Consider the following 18,167-nt stretch of genomic DNA (forward strand, 5'->3'; position numbering starts at 1 on the left):
TTAATAGAGATCATCGAAATGCTGCAGCTCGTATTGTTACTCTGTAAAAAAAAAACTTACATATTACTCCTATTCTGAATTCGCTGCACTGGCTCCCTATCAAGGATTGGATAACTTTTGAGATTGTGTTGCTTGCCTTTATTGCATTCATGGATCAGCGCCCCACTTTTATCAATTATTACATACCAACTAGGTCTCTACGTTGTTCAACATCTCATTCACTTGTGGTTCCAAAAGTTTCAAAAACTTGGGGGGGGGGGGAAAGATCCTTTGCTCATGCATGCCCCATACTATGGAACAGACTTTCCTGATGACATAAAAAATTGTATTTCTGTTGAATCTATCAAAAATGTTCTTAAAACCTTTCTTTATACTTCCAAATTTCTTTATGTACATTGGGCATTCTACAGAGTGGATTTGACGCTTTATAAGTCACATGTACATGTATTATTATTATTAAATCTTAATCTTTATTGATATCTTATCTGAAACCATGCAGACTGTAGCACACATCTGGTGGGTGTTTCATAAAGCTGTTCGCAAGTTAAGAGCGACTTTAAGAACGACTGGTGATCCTTTCTTGTGGTAAATAGTATTGAATTGGCGATTGTTAAGCGCGTATAAGGGTTCACCAGTCGTTCTTAAAGTCGCTCTTAACTTAAGAACAGCTTTATGAAACGGCCCCCAGATCAAAGACATCAGGCAATACATAGGTCTCAATCTTAATCTTATCCTTACTTAAGCAGAGATCTTATTCTTAACTGAATTTTTTAGTGACATCTGAAGCCGAAAATCATGTTTGCATACTGTACCACTGACCTGGGCCAATAACATATAGCTTAGCGATTGATCATGAAGCCAATTTTTACGATTGATCATACACAGTAATCAATGCAATCAATCGTAGAAATAAGCCCCGCATTCAATTGTTAAGTTTTATGTTACCGGGCCTAAAACTAGACTTTGATCAAGAATAGGGTCTGTGGTCCACGTTGGCGGCGGAGCAGAGGATTATCTTTTGTGTTGGGGGGGACGCAACAATAGATATCTATTGTTGCGTCCCCCCCAAACACAAAAGATAATCCTCTGCTCCGCGGCCAATGGTGGTCCATACTGATTCTTAAGGTATAGTAGGTACCCTACATTTCTCCAGGACAGTCTAGACACTTTCAAAACCAATGAATCTTAAAATTTTAGCTAAGAGACATCATATTTTGAAATATCTCATGATCTTACAAGAAGGAAAACATGCTGTATAAGGCAGCGCTTGTGCACATTCAAACTTGAAAGTTATTGCTAAGTGGCATAACATCGGGAATGAAGAGCACTGCCACCATTTTCCTAATTAATAATAATCATGGAGGAGCTGTGGTGTAGTGGTTCTGACTCTCACCTTGTAAACAGAGGGTCATGTGTTCAAATACCATCACGGTCTGGCATCCTTTGGCAAGGCGTTAATCCACACTTTGCCACTCTCGACCCAGGTGATTAATGGCTACCCGGTAGGATGTGAAGGTTATTGTAGCTTGTCCAGTACTGTGTGCGCCTCACCGGCAACTGACTGGAATACTCCCCAGGGAGTTGAGGATGTGCATACATTGTGTGCGGGAATGACTTATTGAATCCGATGACCGGGGTAATAATATATCTGTAAAGCGCTTAGACACGTCGTTTCTATGTATCAAGCGCTTTATAAAAGCGGATTATTATTTTCCTAATTCAACTCAAGCACTGTTTAATTTGCATGAAATCAACCTGACAATACTGTGGGTGCGTTTATGCTTCCACTGCGTAGACAGAATGAGCATTTTCAAACGTTGTTTCAAAACACTGATCGCAAATGTGGTTCTGGAGGTGCTGTTTATGCTTAATTTTTCAGAGGCGAAATCGCGATCTGCAGCTGGCTTAGCATCGTAATTTTCGTTGAGCAGGAAAGTGAGGTCAAATTGGGCGCGCCTTTTTTCGAAAGGTTTTTTTCCCCGAGTGTTGTTATGGTCGACAATTATTTTAACTTAGAACAATTTTCGATCTTTAAGTAATTGCATGGAGCTACTTGACATAGCTATAGAATTTTCAGCATGGTGAGGATAATAGTAAGATAAAATAAAGAATATTAAAGTATACAAAAGAAAATAATAAGATATCTAATTATTTATGCTACTGGGGCTTTTGGCTCAGTGATGTCTCCTCATCATAACTCATGTTCCGTTCTTTTTATAATCATACCATGCAATGTACATACAATGGTCTTTAATAAAATCAGAGAGAGATGAGAGGTAATGCCGTGGAGGTCCCTGTTAGAACCATGCGACTGTATTTGCCCGCGGATTTTCATCTCACCGGAAGCATGTACCAAATGACGTCATTTAAACACGTTTACGATCGCGGTCCTGTTTATGCTTCCCCAGAAAGCCTGATTCTGGTCAAACGACGTTTAGAAATGCACCTTTTTGTAAGTTTACGATCGGCATTCTGTAACATCGTTTAAAAGAAAGTAAGCATGGACGCAACCGTGTTTTGAACCCCCACATATGAAAACGCTGATTCTGGCCTGAAAAGTGGAAGCATAAACATTGTCTAAGATATATGTAGCTTATCCTGGATCTTAAATCATCAAAGCCAGTGTGACCTTCAGAGATTGAATATTCTAGTTACGGAAGGATCAATGAAGATCCAATGCAACGACTATGGCATATTCTTACAATGCACTTTGGCACATTTCAATGCCCTATGATTTGCTCTCATGAATACTGTAATCATACAATCCTATAGCACAGCTGCAAGGACTCTCTCAAAAACTCTCCTTCAAACAAACCATCCTCACCAAGACTCTCCTCGGCCAGCATTCTTCATCTCACCATGTATTCCCAGACAGATTAATATCCTTCATCTCTATGCCATGGTGTCTTGGAACTTCTTCACCTCACCAGGCATTCCAGGACAGATTCTCTTCAAGGCATAACTATGCCCTTCATCTCAGAGACCCCATCCTGGACCTTCTTCAGCTCACCAGTTATTCCTGGACAGATCCTCTTCAACGCAGATTAATATCCTTCATCTCTAGACCCTGGAATCTTGGACCTTCTTCAGCTCACCAGGTATTCCTGGACAGATCCTCTTTCAGCGCAGTTCAATACCCTTCATCTCATAGATCCCATCCTGGACCTGTCCTTCTTCCGTCATGAAGTACGCCATGGTAGGAACCCTGGTCAGACCGCTCCTTGACGTCGACCTCATCCTGCCCAGCCAGCGGGAGTACACGAAGATGAAGGCGATGACGACCAGGAAGCAGACGACTAGGACGTACTGGTTTGAGAGCCAGGGAGCTGCTACCCGGATCCAAGGTGGTTTGTAAGACTTCTGGAATGCACCTTGCTGAATCTCTCTGTAACAGATAGGTCAACAGAGTAATAAAAATAATTTGCTTTTATATCGCGCCTGGTTGAATTCCTTCAAAATATTCCTTCACAGGATTTGATTGGAGATGGTGGTGGTAGAGGTTACCTTAAGTTACAGAATACAATCATCACAAAAAGAACTTTGTCTAAAAATAAGGTTTTTAGGCTTTTAAGGTATTGGCTAGCTTTGCAAACAGCGGATTTAAAAAAAATTCTCAAGCCAAGATGAAACATGTGTATGAGTACATATATCAGAACTAAATAAACCCCTTGAAAACAACCATTATTGAGAATGAAAAGCTATCAGTACAATGGAAACCACAATTTCATAATTTCGCTTCCTCAAGTCGTATTTTGTGTTTATGATGAAAATAAGATGGTGTTTCTGATCACTATATTTTTCACTTTTTGAAGCACTAAATAATGATTTCTTGACGCATTTTTTTCCCGGATTAATTTTTATTTCATATCACAGACACATGTGAAAAGTGGGACCTTTTTTAAAGTCGATGTTAGCCTATGTCTTTAATAAATCATTACTCACCTAAGAGGTAAAAATCTTGTTCTATATAATATTGCACCTAAAGTCCACTGGACCTCTTTGTCATGTATAAGGCTGGCAGAACGTAAATAATGATAATCTTTGGGGAATTCAAATCCTTTATGAAGTACTGTTGTTATCCATGCTGATTTAAAACATTGGTATCTGTCAAAATAAAAGCATATATATATAAAGACATTTTAAATAAACATCATAGCACAATTTATTTAGCTATCATAAAAAAAATCTGAACAGATTAAAAAAAATTAAACTAAATGAATGACAGTTCTTTATATATAATTCAATTCAAAGCTGGTCACTACATCTATCATTCACATGGAAGTCAATCATATGTTAACAATGAACTCGGTAATAAAAGAAAGGGACAAACTTGCTTTTCATTTTTAAAAGTGGAGAATCAATATGAAACAAGTACATAATTTAGCTTATTTTACCTTTCCTGATGCTTTGTGTGTTTGTATTCCTTATAATTTGTATAATCAATCAATACTGAAAAATAAAAAACAAGGGTCCTAAATGCGAAAAAACATGTGAACTGCAAAATCTATGTATAATATATCACTGTTTCCTATAAGTGAGTATCAAACTTTTCTTGACATGGGAGCAACAATATTAATCAGTAACAGGATATAAAAGAAAATTCTCACTTACTTTAATCTATGCTCATCTGCTTTACTATAAAGACCTTTTTGATGATGCTCTTGTAATAATGTCCATTTTGTGGCACAAAATTTCTGCACAATAACAAATAGAAAAAAAAATTAAGCATGAACATTGATATATATATATCTATCTATCTATTCATGATCGAATGACAGGGTATTCCTTCCACTGTGAGTTGAAGTCATCCAGGAAACTACTGGGTAAAATGTTACTGAAGGAGTATATCAAGGGTAATGCCAAGGTGATTCTAGGGTGAAAATCTGATCACTTGGATCAGGAGTAGTTGGAACAACTTGATAGATGATGATACCCTTTTTTTTTTTACCTGGGGGCAGTTTCATAAAGACATTCGTACCTTACAAATTACTTTACAAATGACTGGGGATCCTTTCTTGTGCTAAATGATGTATCCCTGTGTAGCTGACTTGGCACCTGAAACATGTTCCAGTCTTGATTGCAAAGAAAGCATGAATGCTTGTAAGCAAGCAACCAGAGGACCTAAGGCACAAGGTCCTCTCAGAGTGACCTGGAAGTAAGGAAAATGCCTTACCAGAGGGGACTAGCTCAACAAGTAGGAATCAAGCCCAGTTAACTAGATTGCAAAAACAATCGATTTACCATCTGAGCTATCACCCTCCCCCCCTCTAACGCATGCACATAGCAGAACTAATAAAGCCAAACAAGTGTCTCACAAAAATTATGTGGCATATCTACAGCTGTCAAATTCATAGATGAATGCATCAACCCTCTTGATTCATCTAATGACACTGCAATATTTAACATAACCCTTTCAATTTTTTTAAAGATTCCTATAAAAATATTACATAAAAAACTAATTGTATGCTTCCTATCAATACAAACTTACTTTTGCTGCAATTTCAAACTGGTCGTACTCATAGACCCCTCCCATCCTCAGTACATCCTCCATACAGTACCAGTATTCTGAAAACCCGTAGAACTCTGAGTTGTCAAAATTAATTTCAGCTTGATACACCCCTCCAAGGGAACATGGTTCCTTCTGACATGGCTTGTTAGATCCTAGGACTGGGATCATGGATTCTTTACAAGCAAGGTAATCTCCTGTTCCTTTAAAGTGATAGGTCTTCCCTCCTTTGATGATCTGATCTGTCATTGAGGTTGGTAGACAGGGATCCAGGAAGGGAGAGGTCGGACTGAGACCTATCACAGATTTACTGAAATGAAAAAAAGTTTGATATCAGTTGGCATTACTCCATTCATGATCGTCATCCAATATCATCATCACTGTCCAGACCGTCCGATCTATCACACTGGAAAATTTGCTAAAAATGAGGAATAAACATGCAGTTCCCATAGGAATGTGCAGTAAAAAATATTCATTCACATCTGAAAATCATATAATATGGGATCATAATAATAAAATATTTAAGAATGCTTGAAAGGTCTGGCTATTATCATTTCACTTTATTCTGGAATCATTTGATTGATGTACTGTATCTTGTTTGTTATAGAGACGTGAAATAAAAAAATTTCTTTCTTTTTTTTTTTTCATTCAGAGATAACAAGGTCAAAGATGCATTCAATTTTAGGCAGGTCACCATGACTGGCCATTGAAATTGATAGACACTGTAGACTATGTATGGTGATGGGCTGTATTGTGTGTTTGATAAAGAGATGAGGGTAGCAAGAGACTCCGGTGACTCATGCCTAATGCAAATTTGTAAGCATTCTCTCCTGTTTAAAATTTCTACACATAACGCCTGCCCCATGTCTAGTAAAATATACGACCATGACACATTAAGTGACATTGATACTCACCTATCATCTTTATTGCTTAGAGTTGAATTGACGAGTATAGTTTCATATCTTGACCTAGCAGCATTGCCTCCGTAGCCTAAGAAGGTTGTTACATAGACCCTATAGACATGATCTGATTCGTGCTGGTCACATCCTAGATTGAATTCCGCCATCAAATCCTTCGCTGCTGCCTCCTACAATGACAACAAATGATGACTTTGTTAATTACAGAGAAACTTGGACCATTTAAGGAAGACTAGAAAAAATTCACTATACTACTGTAGTTTACACAATTCAGTGGAAGATATTAAATTCTGTCTTTTTTTCTCCAGTGGAAATGGGGTGAGGGGGACAGGGGGTTATAATTAACTGAGAAAAAATACTGAATGATGTACCTTGGAAATATTTCAAAAAATAATTTTCAGTGATTTTTATCAACATATGTTGATTGACTGAGAAAAATACTGAATAGAATACCTCTGAAATATGTCAAGAAATATTTTCACTGATTTTCATCAACACCTGTTGAAAGCTACTGTATACTGTACTTGTATCTGACTAAATGAGAGCAAATGTCTTATACCCTTGCAATTTCTAAGTGCATTTAGTATTGTATGTGAACTCTCATGATTTTTTTTTAGTTTCACAGTTATTTATGATAATATGAATGTCAAGTTGGTCTGAAGATATCACTATCAGAGTTGCAAAGGTAGATTCACTCAAAGACACAAATAATACAAATATGTGTCATGGAAAATGCCACTAGTATGATCAAAGAAAAATAGAGAGAGAGTCAAGGACAAATGTTCACTATGATCAGAGATTCAAATCATTATTATTTGAACAACCCCTTGTATCTCATATATGATTCCCTGTGTGTTGATGTAAAAGCACTATTCTCTACAATGTAGTCTGATATTTCTCACAGAAGAATTGAAGTGTGTAATGTTCTTCATACTTGACTCACTCAGTATAACAGAGATTAAACACACAGTGAGTATGCATGAAAGCCCCAACGCTCAATTTCTCTGAAAAATATTGTGGTACAAAGATTACAAAAATAAGTAACTTACTGTTTTTTGTTGTGAGATTGTGTGCAATCAGTGAGTTCTGAGATAATTCATATCCAAGGTTATATCATGTTCTGGAACACTGGTTCAAGCAAATGTAATTGTGTGGTCATGGAAAATCATGTGTGTGTCAACTATTTGTATTTAATTGCATTTTAATAAGAAAAGAACTGTGAAAATACAGCTAGTGATGTGCACTGGTGTGAAATTAATACTGCAGTGATAATGTAAAGCAAATGTTTTGAAATGAAACATGTAGTTGGAGCACAATATTAATATTTTTGAAAAGAATCAATTGCCTAGTTAAGATGCAATGTATGTTCTAGATTAACATGAAATTATTAAACAGCAAAATGATATTTGGAGATTCATTTCACAGGATTTTAGTGCATTTCCAACAAACTGAAAAATATAATCACTATATATGAGTAAAGTTAACTGGAAATGTCTCTTCAATGATTTAATACATAATACAAGGCTATAAATCAATTTTGCAAAGCTCCGATAAAAATGAGAATTTTTAAGAAGGGGATTCAGGGGGCTGTTTCATAAAGCTGTTCATAAGTTAAGAGCGACTTTAAGAACGATTGGTGATCCTTTCTTGTGGAAAATGGTATCAAGCAAAATGTTCATTGGAAAAATTAGCATGTAAAATAGGTTCACCAGTCATTCTTCAAGTCGCTCTTAACTTACAAACAGCTTTATGAAACGGCCCCCAGGTTAGTTTAAATCTAATAATGAAAAGTGAAGATCTTTGGCAGATAATTGGTTATGTTCATTCCAAAATCTTGAAAAACTATCCATTTTAAGGGATAATTCTGAAAATCTGTAAAATGAGAGACAGTTCAGACGATGGCCAACTGAATGCGAATCTATCCAAATGTTTTTTTAATAGACTTATGTATTGTAAAATGAAAGCCTTTACAATGAATTACCTTAAAGCAAAGAAAAATATTATTTAGCACTCAGAAATGGCCTCCTCTATCATCCCCGCCCCCAAAAAAGGTATATATAAAAAAGTTTTATTTTCCTCAAAATAGGTAATATTCTTAGAGACTATCACAAGCATAAAACCAAATATATTTTAGGTAGTGAAAATATAGTGTCCGTTTAGAGAGTGAGAGTAGGCATGACAAATAAAGGGTACATATCCAATGTGGCATGTATAGGGTATTGTGCGTTATTGGGTGTTCAAGTATATTCAAATATGGACAATGACAGGCATAAACCAAAATTGGAAAGCAAGGAACAATAACAATGCAAGCTACAATGACAAATCACAGATATTACCACAATATGGGCATACATACAGTACAAGATTATTCAAGTATATATTTGCTAATTTTATTTCTTTAATTTGCTCCAAACTTAAACTAAGAATGATGCTATTAAGGAAAAGCTTGACTCCTGGATTTTTTTTTACTATTTCTATTTCTATCAACCCTATTTGAACTAAGATGGAGGATGAAGGCCCGGGACTCTGGAAGCCCCATCTCTACCATCCCTCAATATAATAAGCATAACGTTTTAATCTTGAGAAACTCTGGCAGCAACATTTTAGACATTGAAATCAGCATTTGAAATTTTGCTTTTATATTAGATTTCTCAAAGCTTTCACAATATTCACTAGGACTACTGCAGTAGACACAAACTGCAAAGCAAATCCAGCAAATTAAACAAAATATCTGACATAGATAATTAGCCAATTCCCAAGCAAATTTCAATTCTGAATTAATATTTTAGATACTCTATCATTAGGATATGGTTTTTGCAAATTAAATTAAAGCTGCAACTTTTCAATAACAACTTTCTTTCACTAAAAAACATAAATCAGAAATGAAAAAGGAGGCTAGATGAGCTGATGTGAAGACATTTTTTTTAAGAGAGGAGCCAAGCTGTGGGATGTTTTTAGTGCAAATGATAAACACCTGTGGGTTATTGAGATTGAAGCTTACAGACTGGGGGACTTCATAGGCAATCTGAGCTGATCCTCCACCCATATCAAGTACTCCTACAGTCCTCTTCCTGGAGACAGTCTGAGGAGATGCCTCAGCTCCTGGTAGCTCCACCTTCACTACAGGCTCATCTGAAAGAGAACACATCATAAAGAAGAATACAACAGATTAACAATTTTTTGCTGTACAATTTTCAAACATAAACTTAAATGGATATTGCCAGATATGTTAAGAAAGGTTTCGTTCATGATGTGCCATCAAATCTATAGTTTGACTATTGCTATAAGTGCCTTTGAAGTGAATACACAAATGAAGTATACACAATTATTCAATTAAATTTCAATTTATTTATTCAACCATCATCAGGTACAAACAATTGCAAAAATACATACCAATATTGATTTTGCTTTTATTTTTAGCATCTACACATTTGACCCCCTCCCCATTGCGTTGTGAAATCAAGATTAATTTTGTAAAAGCAGAGTTATAATATAAAATGCATAAGTGTCTCACCATTATTGCTGTGATCAAATCGTCCCAATACATAGTTGATACCAATCCAAGCATAGACACCCTCTTGCTTCCCACTGATCACTTCTACATTCTTCTCAGGGAATAGGAAACCATAGTCCAAAGGAATGTCTCTCTTAAGGTCATCTAGAATTGCCTGAGATTGACTATGAATACAGAGATATAAACAGATCGGGATCATTAAAAACACTATTTCCAACATATCATTGTTCTTTGATATTAGAATATACACCGTGATAATGTCCCTCATTTTATCTAGGATTGTCAAGTATATCCTCATACGTACATTCAATACTGGAATTCTCCTACTATAGTTTTATCCACCTCTAGTGTGCCAGCATGTAAAAATTTATATCACATAATATGCCAATTCTCATTTAGCTGCCACTACTCATCATAAACCTTGCGGAAACAAAAGGAAATCCATGAGAAAGGGCACAATTTTACGAAAGTGCATCAACAGATTCATGCAGTGAAACATGTCTATACAGACTACCAAAGGAAGACTAGAAAATTGGTCTTCATGAGCAGGTGAATTTTATGGACAAGTTCTTATAATAAATATTTCAATGGGAAATAGTATTTTGTAGTCCTACGAGACAGGTATTGCCAAATCGGTGACACAACATTTGCTCCTGCGACATTTACTCCAGTCTTAATATCTCAGAGGGCATAGGTTTAGAGTTAAGATTGCAATAGAGTTTTAGTTTCAGAATGATGTAAAGATAAGGATTAGGGTTTATTTAGTTTTGGAGGTTAGATTCAATGTTTGGCTTAACATGGGAGATTTTCCTAAAAAGCAATCATCACCAGAGCAAATGTCACGGAACTGCCAAATCAAGTTTAACTGTACTAATTAGCTGAGACCTACCTTTCAGGTAACATACGCATACCAGCAGTGGCAAGGATGTAGAGAGGTGTCTCTGGTATCTTAGATTCTGGAATGTGATTAACTGCAAAGTCTAGTAATGGTTTCATATATGTACTTGCTTCTGATGGGGTGCTGGCAAGTCCTGCCAAACCTTTAATAGGATACAAGGGAAAAATAATGAATTAAATCATATTCAATGAAATGAAGCGATAAATGGATTACACACATTACTTCTAAGAATAAGCAAATAATGACATGACCTTTTTGTGCTAATATCAAAACATTTTCCCTTTCTCTAACAAATTTAAATATGTAGTGTAGATACTGTACATGTTTGTGAAGACGAATGGCATGTTGACAAAGGAATAATAGAATCTGATACCTTACTTTTTACTACCTCATTGTAAATAGATGACTAGTTATTTTTTTATGATCTGGTTTTCTTTTTACCTGTTATGAATATGTTTTTCAATATTTCTTTCTCAAATGGATAACATTCTCATTGTCTGTTTCTATCAATATTTTATTCACATGATTAATACTTGTTTTGAGTCTTCTTTTCAGCACATATGGGATATTTGAAACAATATTTCTTTTGCACAGCACTTACCTGGTTTAATTTTCTTGACCACTGGCTGTCTATTGGCATCTCTCATCTGGTGTATTTGGAGCAGTTCATTATTCTTTCCAGTGTGACTGGGCCAGAAGTAGACAAAAACCCTAGTCCCACTGGAACCAGCATCAACCACAACGCCATAGTAGAGATTTGGATCTCCTATATTGGTGGCCTCTACGTGTTGGTACCTCTGCACATAGTTATCATAGTCTCTGTCCCCACTAGTGGACGGGCCATAGGAGCCAGTCTCATAGACATAGATACAAATGATGAGGAGAGCTGTGATTACAAGGGCACTGCAAGCCGTCTGCCTCCGTAGATGGGTCATTCGAAAACTGATGTGCCAGAAAGCAGGAAGAGGTACAAATGGACACCTGCATAAAAAGAAGATATCAGAAGATATATATGTCATTATGACCTTAATAAGATTACAAACCATGTAGGATAAGTTGCAGAGTTTTGGCACTGTAAGTCTACCCTTCCTAGAGTACTGTGAGTGTCATCAGCAATGCCAAGCTAACCCTGTAACCGATTCTCGGATCGGCGGCCGATCTCGATCTAATCAATGCTGATCGATCGTTTCATGCCGATCACCGATCATAGCAAATTTATCGTTATGATCGGTTGCGAAATTCCCCGCACCGCGCCGGGCCAAAGTTGGCTGCGCTAGCCGGCCGTAGCTGCTGTGCGCTCGCTGTGTTAGCTCTTGGTCGGCTGCCGTGCTGCAAGCCGATATGACTGCAACAGTGAAATTGATGTTTTGATGTCCTTAGATGTCCTTAACTGAGGTCATCATTGCTCCGGGGTTACCACAAATTAAGATTAAAAAATACCTGTTGCCATGCAGAAAACCGCAGATTAATTGGAGTCGCGTGCCCCACAATCATTCCATATTCCTCTTAAAGAAAAAGATTTACAGTTCACTTTTTTCTGCCCAGCTAGCCCCAGTTGGCTGACTATGCTCGTAAATAACTTCCACCACCATGCACAAGAATGTTATCGCGACCTCCAAATTCTGAGCCCATCATTTTCTCTGTTTTGTTTCACGTTCTCAATTGTTATTTCACTTTCTGTAATATGATATCGAAAAATAAAAGGAAACTTGATGTGTTTTGAAAGCATGTTTATGTTTTTAATCAGTCTAAGAATATGAAAAGCATGTTTACATTTTCGTCTTTGAGGCAGTAAGGTGAGCGGTTATGTAAGGCTGTGCAAGAAAGTGAAGAGGTGTCTTTCCTTTCTTGACTATATGTTTTCATGTTTTACCTCCATTTCCTCAAGTTATCAATTCCATCTCTCGCTCTCAGCTTTTGAAAATCATTCCCTATTCTTTCTCATTCCTCATTTGCATTTGTTTAAAACGTTACTTGGGGGGGGGGGGTGCTTCATGTCATTTTAAATTGAATAACTTTATTGTCCATAAAGTAAAGTATTTATTCATAACCACCCATTCAAATTTTTAGTTTGTACATGTTACAATTAGAATAGATTTCAAAGTTTCCAACTTAAATCACAAACACACAAAAACTGTACCTTTATACTTTATTCCCATTATAAATCCCGGTATAAATCCAACTTGTTTGTGATACTGATTAAATCCAGTGCATATATTCCTTGAAGTCGTGGATTGTGCATGCCATGGGTGTGATAATGTGATATGAATGCAGCGAAGGATCGGAGGAAACACAAAACTAAAAAAAAAAAAGACCACGTGTACGCGTGCAACATCACATCGAGGTAATACATGTAGGTGCTTGGCGGAGCTCCATGCTGGCCGTCCTGATATGATGACCTGGGAATTCAAACGATTCAGTTAGCTCGAGAGAGAGAGAGAGATGGGGAGAGAGATTGACTTTCGGTACCATACGTGGAGGAGAGAGAACGGGGAGGGGGCTGAAAGGAATGAGAGTAATGGTTTATGTTAGGTGTTACTTTGAAATAATGCCAGATCGTAGCAATAGGGAGTCCGGGGACAGGGTATTGATGTGCGTAGAACAAAACATGCTGGCATTGAATTATTTTTGTGCGTCTTATAAGAAACGAAAATTGCATGCTTTTTAATAGAGTATCAATGTTTATCTGTTCCCTTCTGTTCTTATTTTCATTGAACTGTGCGACTATTAGTCGACATAGAAAAGTGGGCTTATTCATTGCAATTTTTAGTCTCATAGGTCAGTAGGGGATTTTTTTATTTCCCCGACTAATACATAAACTTAGTATGAGTTTTCGAGTTAAACAATACTGCTGTAGGTATGAACATTATGTTGGTGACGATAAATGACAGGAAAGAAAAGTAGAAGGATCATGGCTGGTACACATCTCCCTGAATAATCATCTTCCGTAAGGGACAGATACCAGGGGGAGGGGGAAGCTGGAAGTTTGAGTTCATGCAATTTTTAAAACTTTTTTTGAGCATTTTTTTCCCCCATACTCCATTGAGACAAGGTGTTTTTTTTTTCAGTGGACCAAGTTTTTTTTTTTTACTCTGATGTTGAGTCAAGTTTTTGCTATTGCTCATTTAGCAAGTGAAGTTTTTTCAAACTTCCAGCCCCCTTCCCTGGATATCTCTAATGGTGCGTCCCTAACAAATATGAACACCCTTTCCTACCCACATCTCCTTCATTGACAACTTGGATATTTTGGAAACATCCACTTGAGAAAATCCCCCTAATCGACTGGTGGGCATTACGCTCCAGTGGTTTTGTAAACAACTTGATACATACTGTATGAAGGAGATCTTGTCAGATGATAAATCCAATCAGCATCGAGTACCGTGAATGGAAATTAGAGGGAACAATTCTCATTGGTCAATTCCAAGCAGGGAGGACAGGGCTTCGCCAAAATTTACGAGCTAGCTCCAACTTACGGTGCCACATGTCAGAGGGTCAGAATGAAGAGTTTTTTCTCCCCTGATTTTTTCCATCATCCCACATTTTCACACACAAACATCCACACATGTGATCTGTTAGCAAAGTTGGGAAAAGAAGCAACCAATCTCGCAAAGCGTGAAAACTCCAATGTTAATTTCGGTCATTTGCTTTCTCTTGCCTTTTATTTTCGCTTGTGTTAATATAACTTTTAGGCCTGCATGGGAGTACACATTGATTGGTCGAATGGTTTAAATGGCGTGCCCGCCAATCAATCAGCAAAATTTACACTAAAGTGAATGTTCGGCAGATCCCGATTATGACGTTGGGATTATAGCTCAGATACCCAAGTAATAATAACAAAATGACAAGAAAACAATGATGACAACAGTTTTTTTATACTTGATACAGGTTTAAAAATGATGCTACCGAGGTAATTTTTGAAAAATTAGCAATGATTGTATCACATTCACAGTTACACAACAACACGAAAGAGCTCCGAAAATGTTAATCCCACTCGATCTTGCCCTCGATACACAAAATAAGTCATTGTCTGCGTGCTCAAAACAGAAAGTAAACACACAACCATCTCACTTGAGCTGATTGGACCTTCGGCTTCGAAAGCCAATGAAACCTTCGGGGAAACAGAAAAAGCCACGTGGTTCCCTTATCAGGAAAGGTCGTGACTTCAGAAATAAATTGACCCCTCCCCCATGAGGGAGAGAGAGAGAGAGAGAAAGGTAGGGGGTGTGAGCCGGAGAATTCCTTTCAAATTTCAAACAATGCAACCTTTTTTATATCCCCCTCACACAATCAAAAGACATTCCAACACGCGCCGCCTTCATCAGTACTTTCTTGGTTAGTCTAAAAAAATAGACCCAGTTATACATGTAGGTTCAAATGATAAAAATTTGTAATTTTGAAAGGTATTTCAAATGAAATATTTTGCAAAATATTTTTTTTGAAATACATGTGTAGCATCGTGGGCAGTGCCACAAGTGGGGGTGGGGACATGGTGTGGGCAAGGAATGAATTTTTTTCAAGTGAAATGCTCCACCTGTGTGTCAGTCTCAAATAATACTTCATGAATGAGTTGTTAAAAGAGAACGAGAGAACTTAGTTGATTCAAGATAACTTGAATGAAGCAGAGTGGAAGAGAGGAGAAAAACAATTCGAGAACGTTTCTGAGTGATGGTAAATTACCAATTATCTCTGAAATATTCTCTATATGGTATTTTCATTGATGATTATATGACACCGAGGCTGTTACTTCAACATTTAATTCCTATTTTCATGATTAACAAAAAAAAGCAACAACGAAACAACCAACAAGAAACAACGACTTCATACCAAAAAAAATCAGACCTTTCTTACATTTTCCGTCAGAACTGATCAAATTTTAAATACCCTCAGATGAAAGTTGGCATCATTCCACGAGGTTTACTCTCTACTCTCTTTTTTTTCATAACTCCCTCCGTCCCCTTCTCTCTCACCTTCTCTCTAACTCTCTGTGCGGATCGGATTGGGGAAAGTGTCTGCGTTGGCGTATTTATTACATGAGCTCCGATGCTCCCTCTCCCCCTCCCTCTCCCTCTCTCTAGTGGACAGCCAGGCGTTGGCTTGCGATGACGTATTAACAACATTATAAGTGCACGGCATTTAAGTGCTGTTAGGGCGGGGATCCATTCTAACGCTGGTAGTGATACCAACCAGCTGGGTTATGTCGGCATAGAACTATCGTAAATCACTGCCTCGCTTGACAGTGAGACCCAGACTCCCAAGGGATGAATACGATATGTGAGTAGTGCTTGGAATGCATGGGGTCAGCTAAGGACAATCAGGTCAGCTAAGGACAATATGGGTCTGTTTATTGTGCTTGATAAACAAATAGCAAAATCCGATATTTGCTGCCGATATTTTCGACCGATACCGATCATAGGGATAAGTATGTGCCCCCGATCATCCGATCCGATCAGAGCTCTCACTTACAGGGTTATGCCAAGCATCCTACAAAATCTTCTTAGACAGTCCACGGGTGTGTCGTTGAAGAGAAATCCAGTCATCTTCATTGAGGGATTTTGATAAATAACGCACAAAATGTAATTTGTCAAGGTAGAACATGGAATACAATGTTTGTTAATTCAAAAGATTTCATGTAGCCTGAGTGATTTTTAATTAGATTAAATGAGGTGATCCCCCAATTTTTTTAAAGGGAGGGGATTGAAGACATATTGCACAATATAACATTTTAATAGAATTGGGGGCTTTGAATATTTAAATTTGTATTAGATATAAAACTTGTCCAGAAATAAGCATTTAATGTCAACTTTCTCACTAATGTCTATACTGCTATTTCTCATTTTAACACCACTTGTATGCTAATGCTCAGTAATCCATTTCTTTGCACCCATGGACCAATCACCCTTAAAACTTATTCTCATCTGCTTCTTGGCTTTCACCATCACTTCATGCATGCTTCACAATCATCCTTTGCTGTCATCCTGTATGCACATCTCCCACACCTCATCTTGCTTTTACAATGTAATCTCTCTTTTTTGGTCTTGTCTTGAAATGCTTCACACATCACAATTTCCAAAAAATTCTTATTCACAAGCAGTGCTTGCTCCTCAGGAATTAAATCATCCATCCCCGTTCCCCAGAGTTACTTGAATTAACTAAAGTTCAAGTGCTAGATTACAGAAGGAAAAATGGTCAAGATGAGTGTGCCCGATGGTTACATTCTATTTATTTGAGCAAATGGGGGCGAGCGTCGCGTAACGTTGGGGAAGTACAATAAGAAACAAGATGGCGGCGTAAACATCGGGCAAGTCTCTTCCGTCTTTTCACAATATTTTTCTCATTTCGTTGATGAATTCTTGTTTAAAAATAACGAGAGCGTAGAAATGTCGGAAATGAAGTTTTATACATGATTTATGGCTAGATGTTTTAGAAGGAAAGTAGAAATCTCGGGGGCGAAAGTTTCAGGGTTTTTTGCGGTACACGCAGATGAATAGGAAGGACTCATTGGCGGCGGAAGCAAAATTTTAGGGGGACTTAGGAAAAAAAATTGACAAGCAAAAAAAAAAAAAAAAAAAAAAAAAAGGTTAGGCCTAGCCTAGGGCCTACCGTATCAACAAAAAATTATTTTAGGGGGGGTCCGTCCCCCCACCTAAAATTTAGGGGGGACACGTCCCCCACGCTTCCGCCGCCTATGGAAGGACTCCCTGGCTTCATTTAGAGTAAGCCTACGTTAGTAAATGATTTTAACTCTCAAGAAGCCGCCTGGCTAAGGCCTAGCTAGGCCATGGCTAAATCAATGCGATGGAGCTCCTGGACTCGGGCTGGAGTTAGCCCGCCCCGGCCCCGGTCCCCAGCCGCGCAGCGGCCGTAAGTAAGTGCAAAAGCCTCAGCTCGCGCTCGCAGCCGATAGAATCTCAGTCTCAGACTCAGTCTAACGTTACTACTCTCATCTCAAGATCATTCATTTCTCTATTACTATACGTACCGAGCCATTTAAACAGATAACTTCAACCAACATTTAGCAGATGATTTATCATTTGACACAAAACACCTCGATCTATCCCTAAGAAATTCCGCATAATTTTCTTCGTTCTTGCTAGCAGCTGCCTGAGCTGAGCTGAACCGATTAATGAGGTCGCCGACGTGTTAACATCATACGTGTACTTTACAAGAAATTTGGCAATCAATGCCAATATTTTTTTTTCATTTACTGATTGTTACTTTTTTTATTCCATTGTAGAATAGTAAAAAATATAAATATGCAAATTTTGTATTTTTTTAATACTAAATTGGGTTTTTTTATTTTAAAGGTGATTTTTATTTCTTATTTCACTTTCA

The 18,167-nt window shown here is 37.5% G+C and overlaps 1 protein-coding gene across 2 annotated transcripts; it reads right to left on the reverse strand.

The window, feature by feature from the left end:
- Positions 1 to 1,981: 1,981 nt before the first annotated feature.
- On the reverse strand, positions 1,982 to 17,991 carry LOC129273330 (ectonucleoside triphosphate diphosphohydrolase 4-like). Of its 2 annotated transcripts, none has more exons than XM_054910352.2 (10): positions 17,815 to 17,991; positions 11,437 to 11,816; positions 10,827 to 10,977; positions 9,938 to 10,101; positions 9,425 to 9,555; positions 6,421 to 6,593; positions 5,489 to 5,816; positions 4,612 to 4,694; positions 3,943 to 4,104; positions 1,982 to 3,385 (listed from the first exon to the last, which is right to left on the reverse strand). In XM_054910352.2, the coding sequence occupies exons 1-10, from the start codon at positions 17,820 to 17,822 to the stop codon at positions 3,121 to 3,123; spliced, it is 1,845 nt and encodes a 614-aa protein (XP_054766327.2). In that variant the 5' UTR covers positions 17,823 to 17,991; the 3' UTR covers positions 1,982 to 3,120. The 2 variants fall into 2 exon arrangements, with proteins under 2 accessions (XP_054766327.2, XP_054766326.2); XM_054910351.2 differs by having other exon boundaries at positions 9,398 to 9,555; positions 17,815 to 17,977.
- Between the last annotated feature and the right edge of the window lie 176 nt (positions 17,992 to 18,167).

The sequence above is a fragment of the Lytechinus pictus genome, chromosome 12 (assembly GCF_037042905.1).
Source record: "Lytechinus pictus isolate F3 Inbred chromosome 12, Lp3.0, whole genome shotgun sequence".
Classification (NCBI taxonomy): domain Eukaryota; kingdom Metazoa; phylum Echinodermata; class Echinoidea; order Temnopleuroida; family Toxopneustidae; genus Lytechinus; species Lytechinus pictus.

Coding starts and splice junctions, on each gene's coding strand:
- LOC129273330 (XM_054910351.2), bottom strand. Junction 10,102..10,826: donor ATGCGTATGTTACCTGAAAG/GTAGGTCTCAGC, acceptor CTGTATTCATAG/TCAATCTCAGGCAATTCTAG. Junction 4,105..4,611: donor GCAGATGAGCATAGATTAAA/GTAAGTGAGAAT, acceptor TTATTTTGACAG/ATACCAATGTTTTAAATCAG.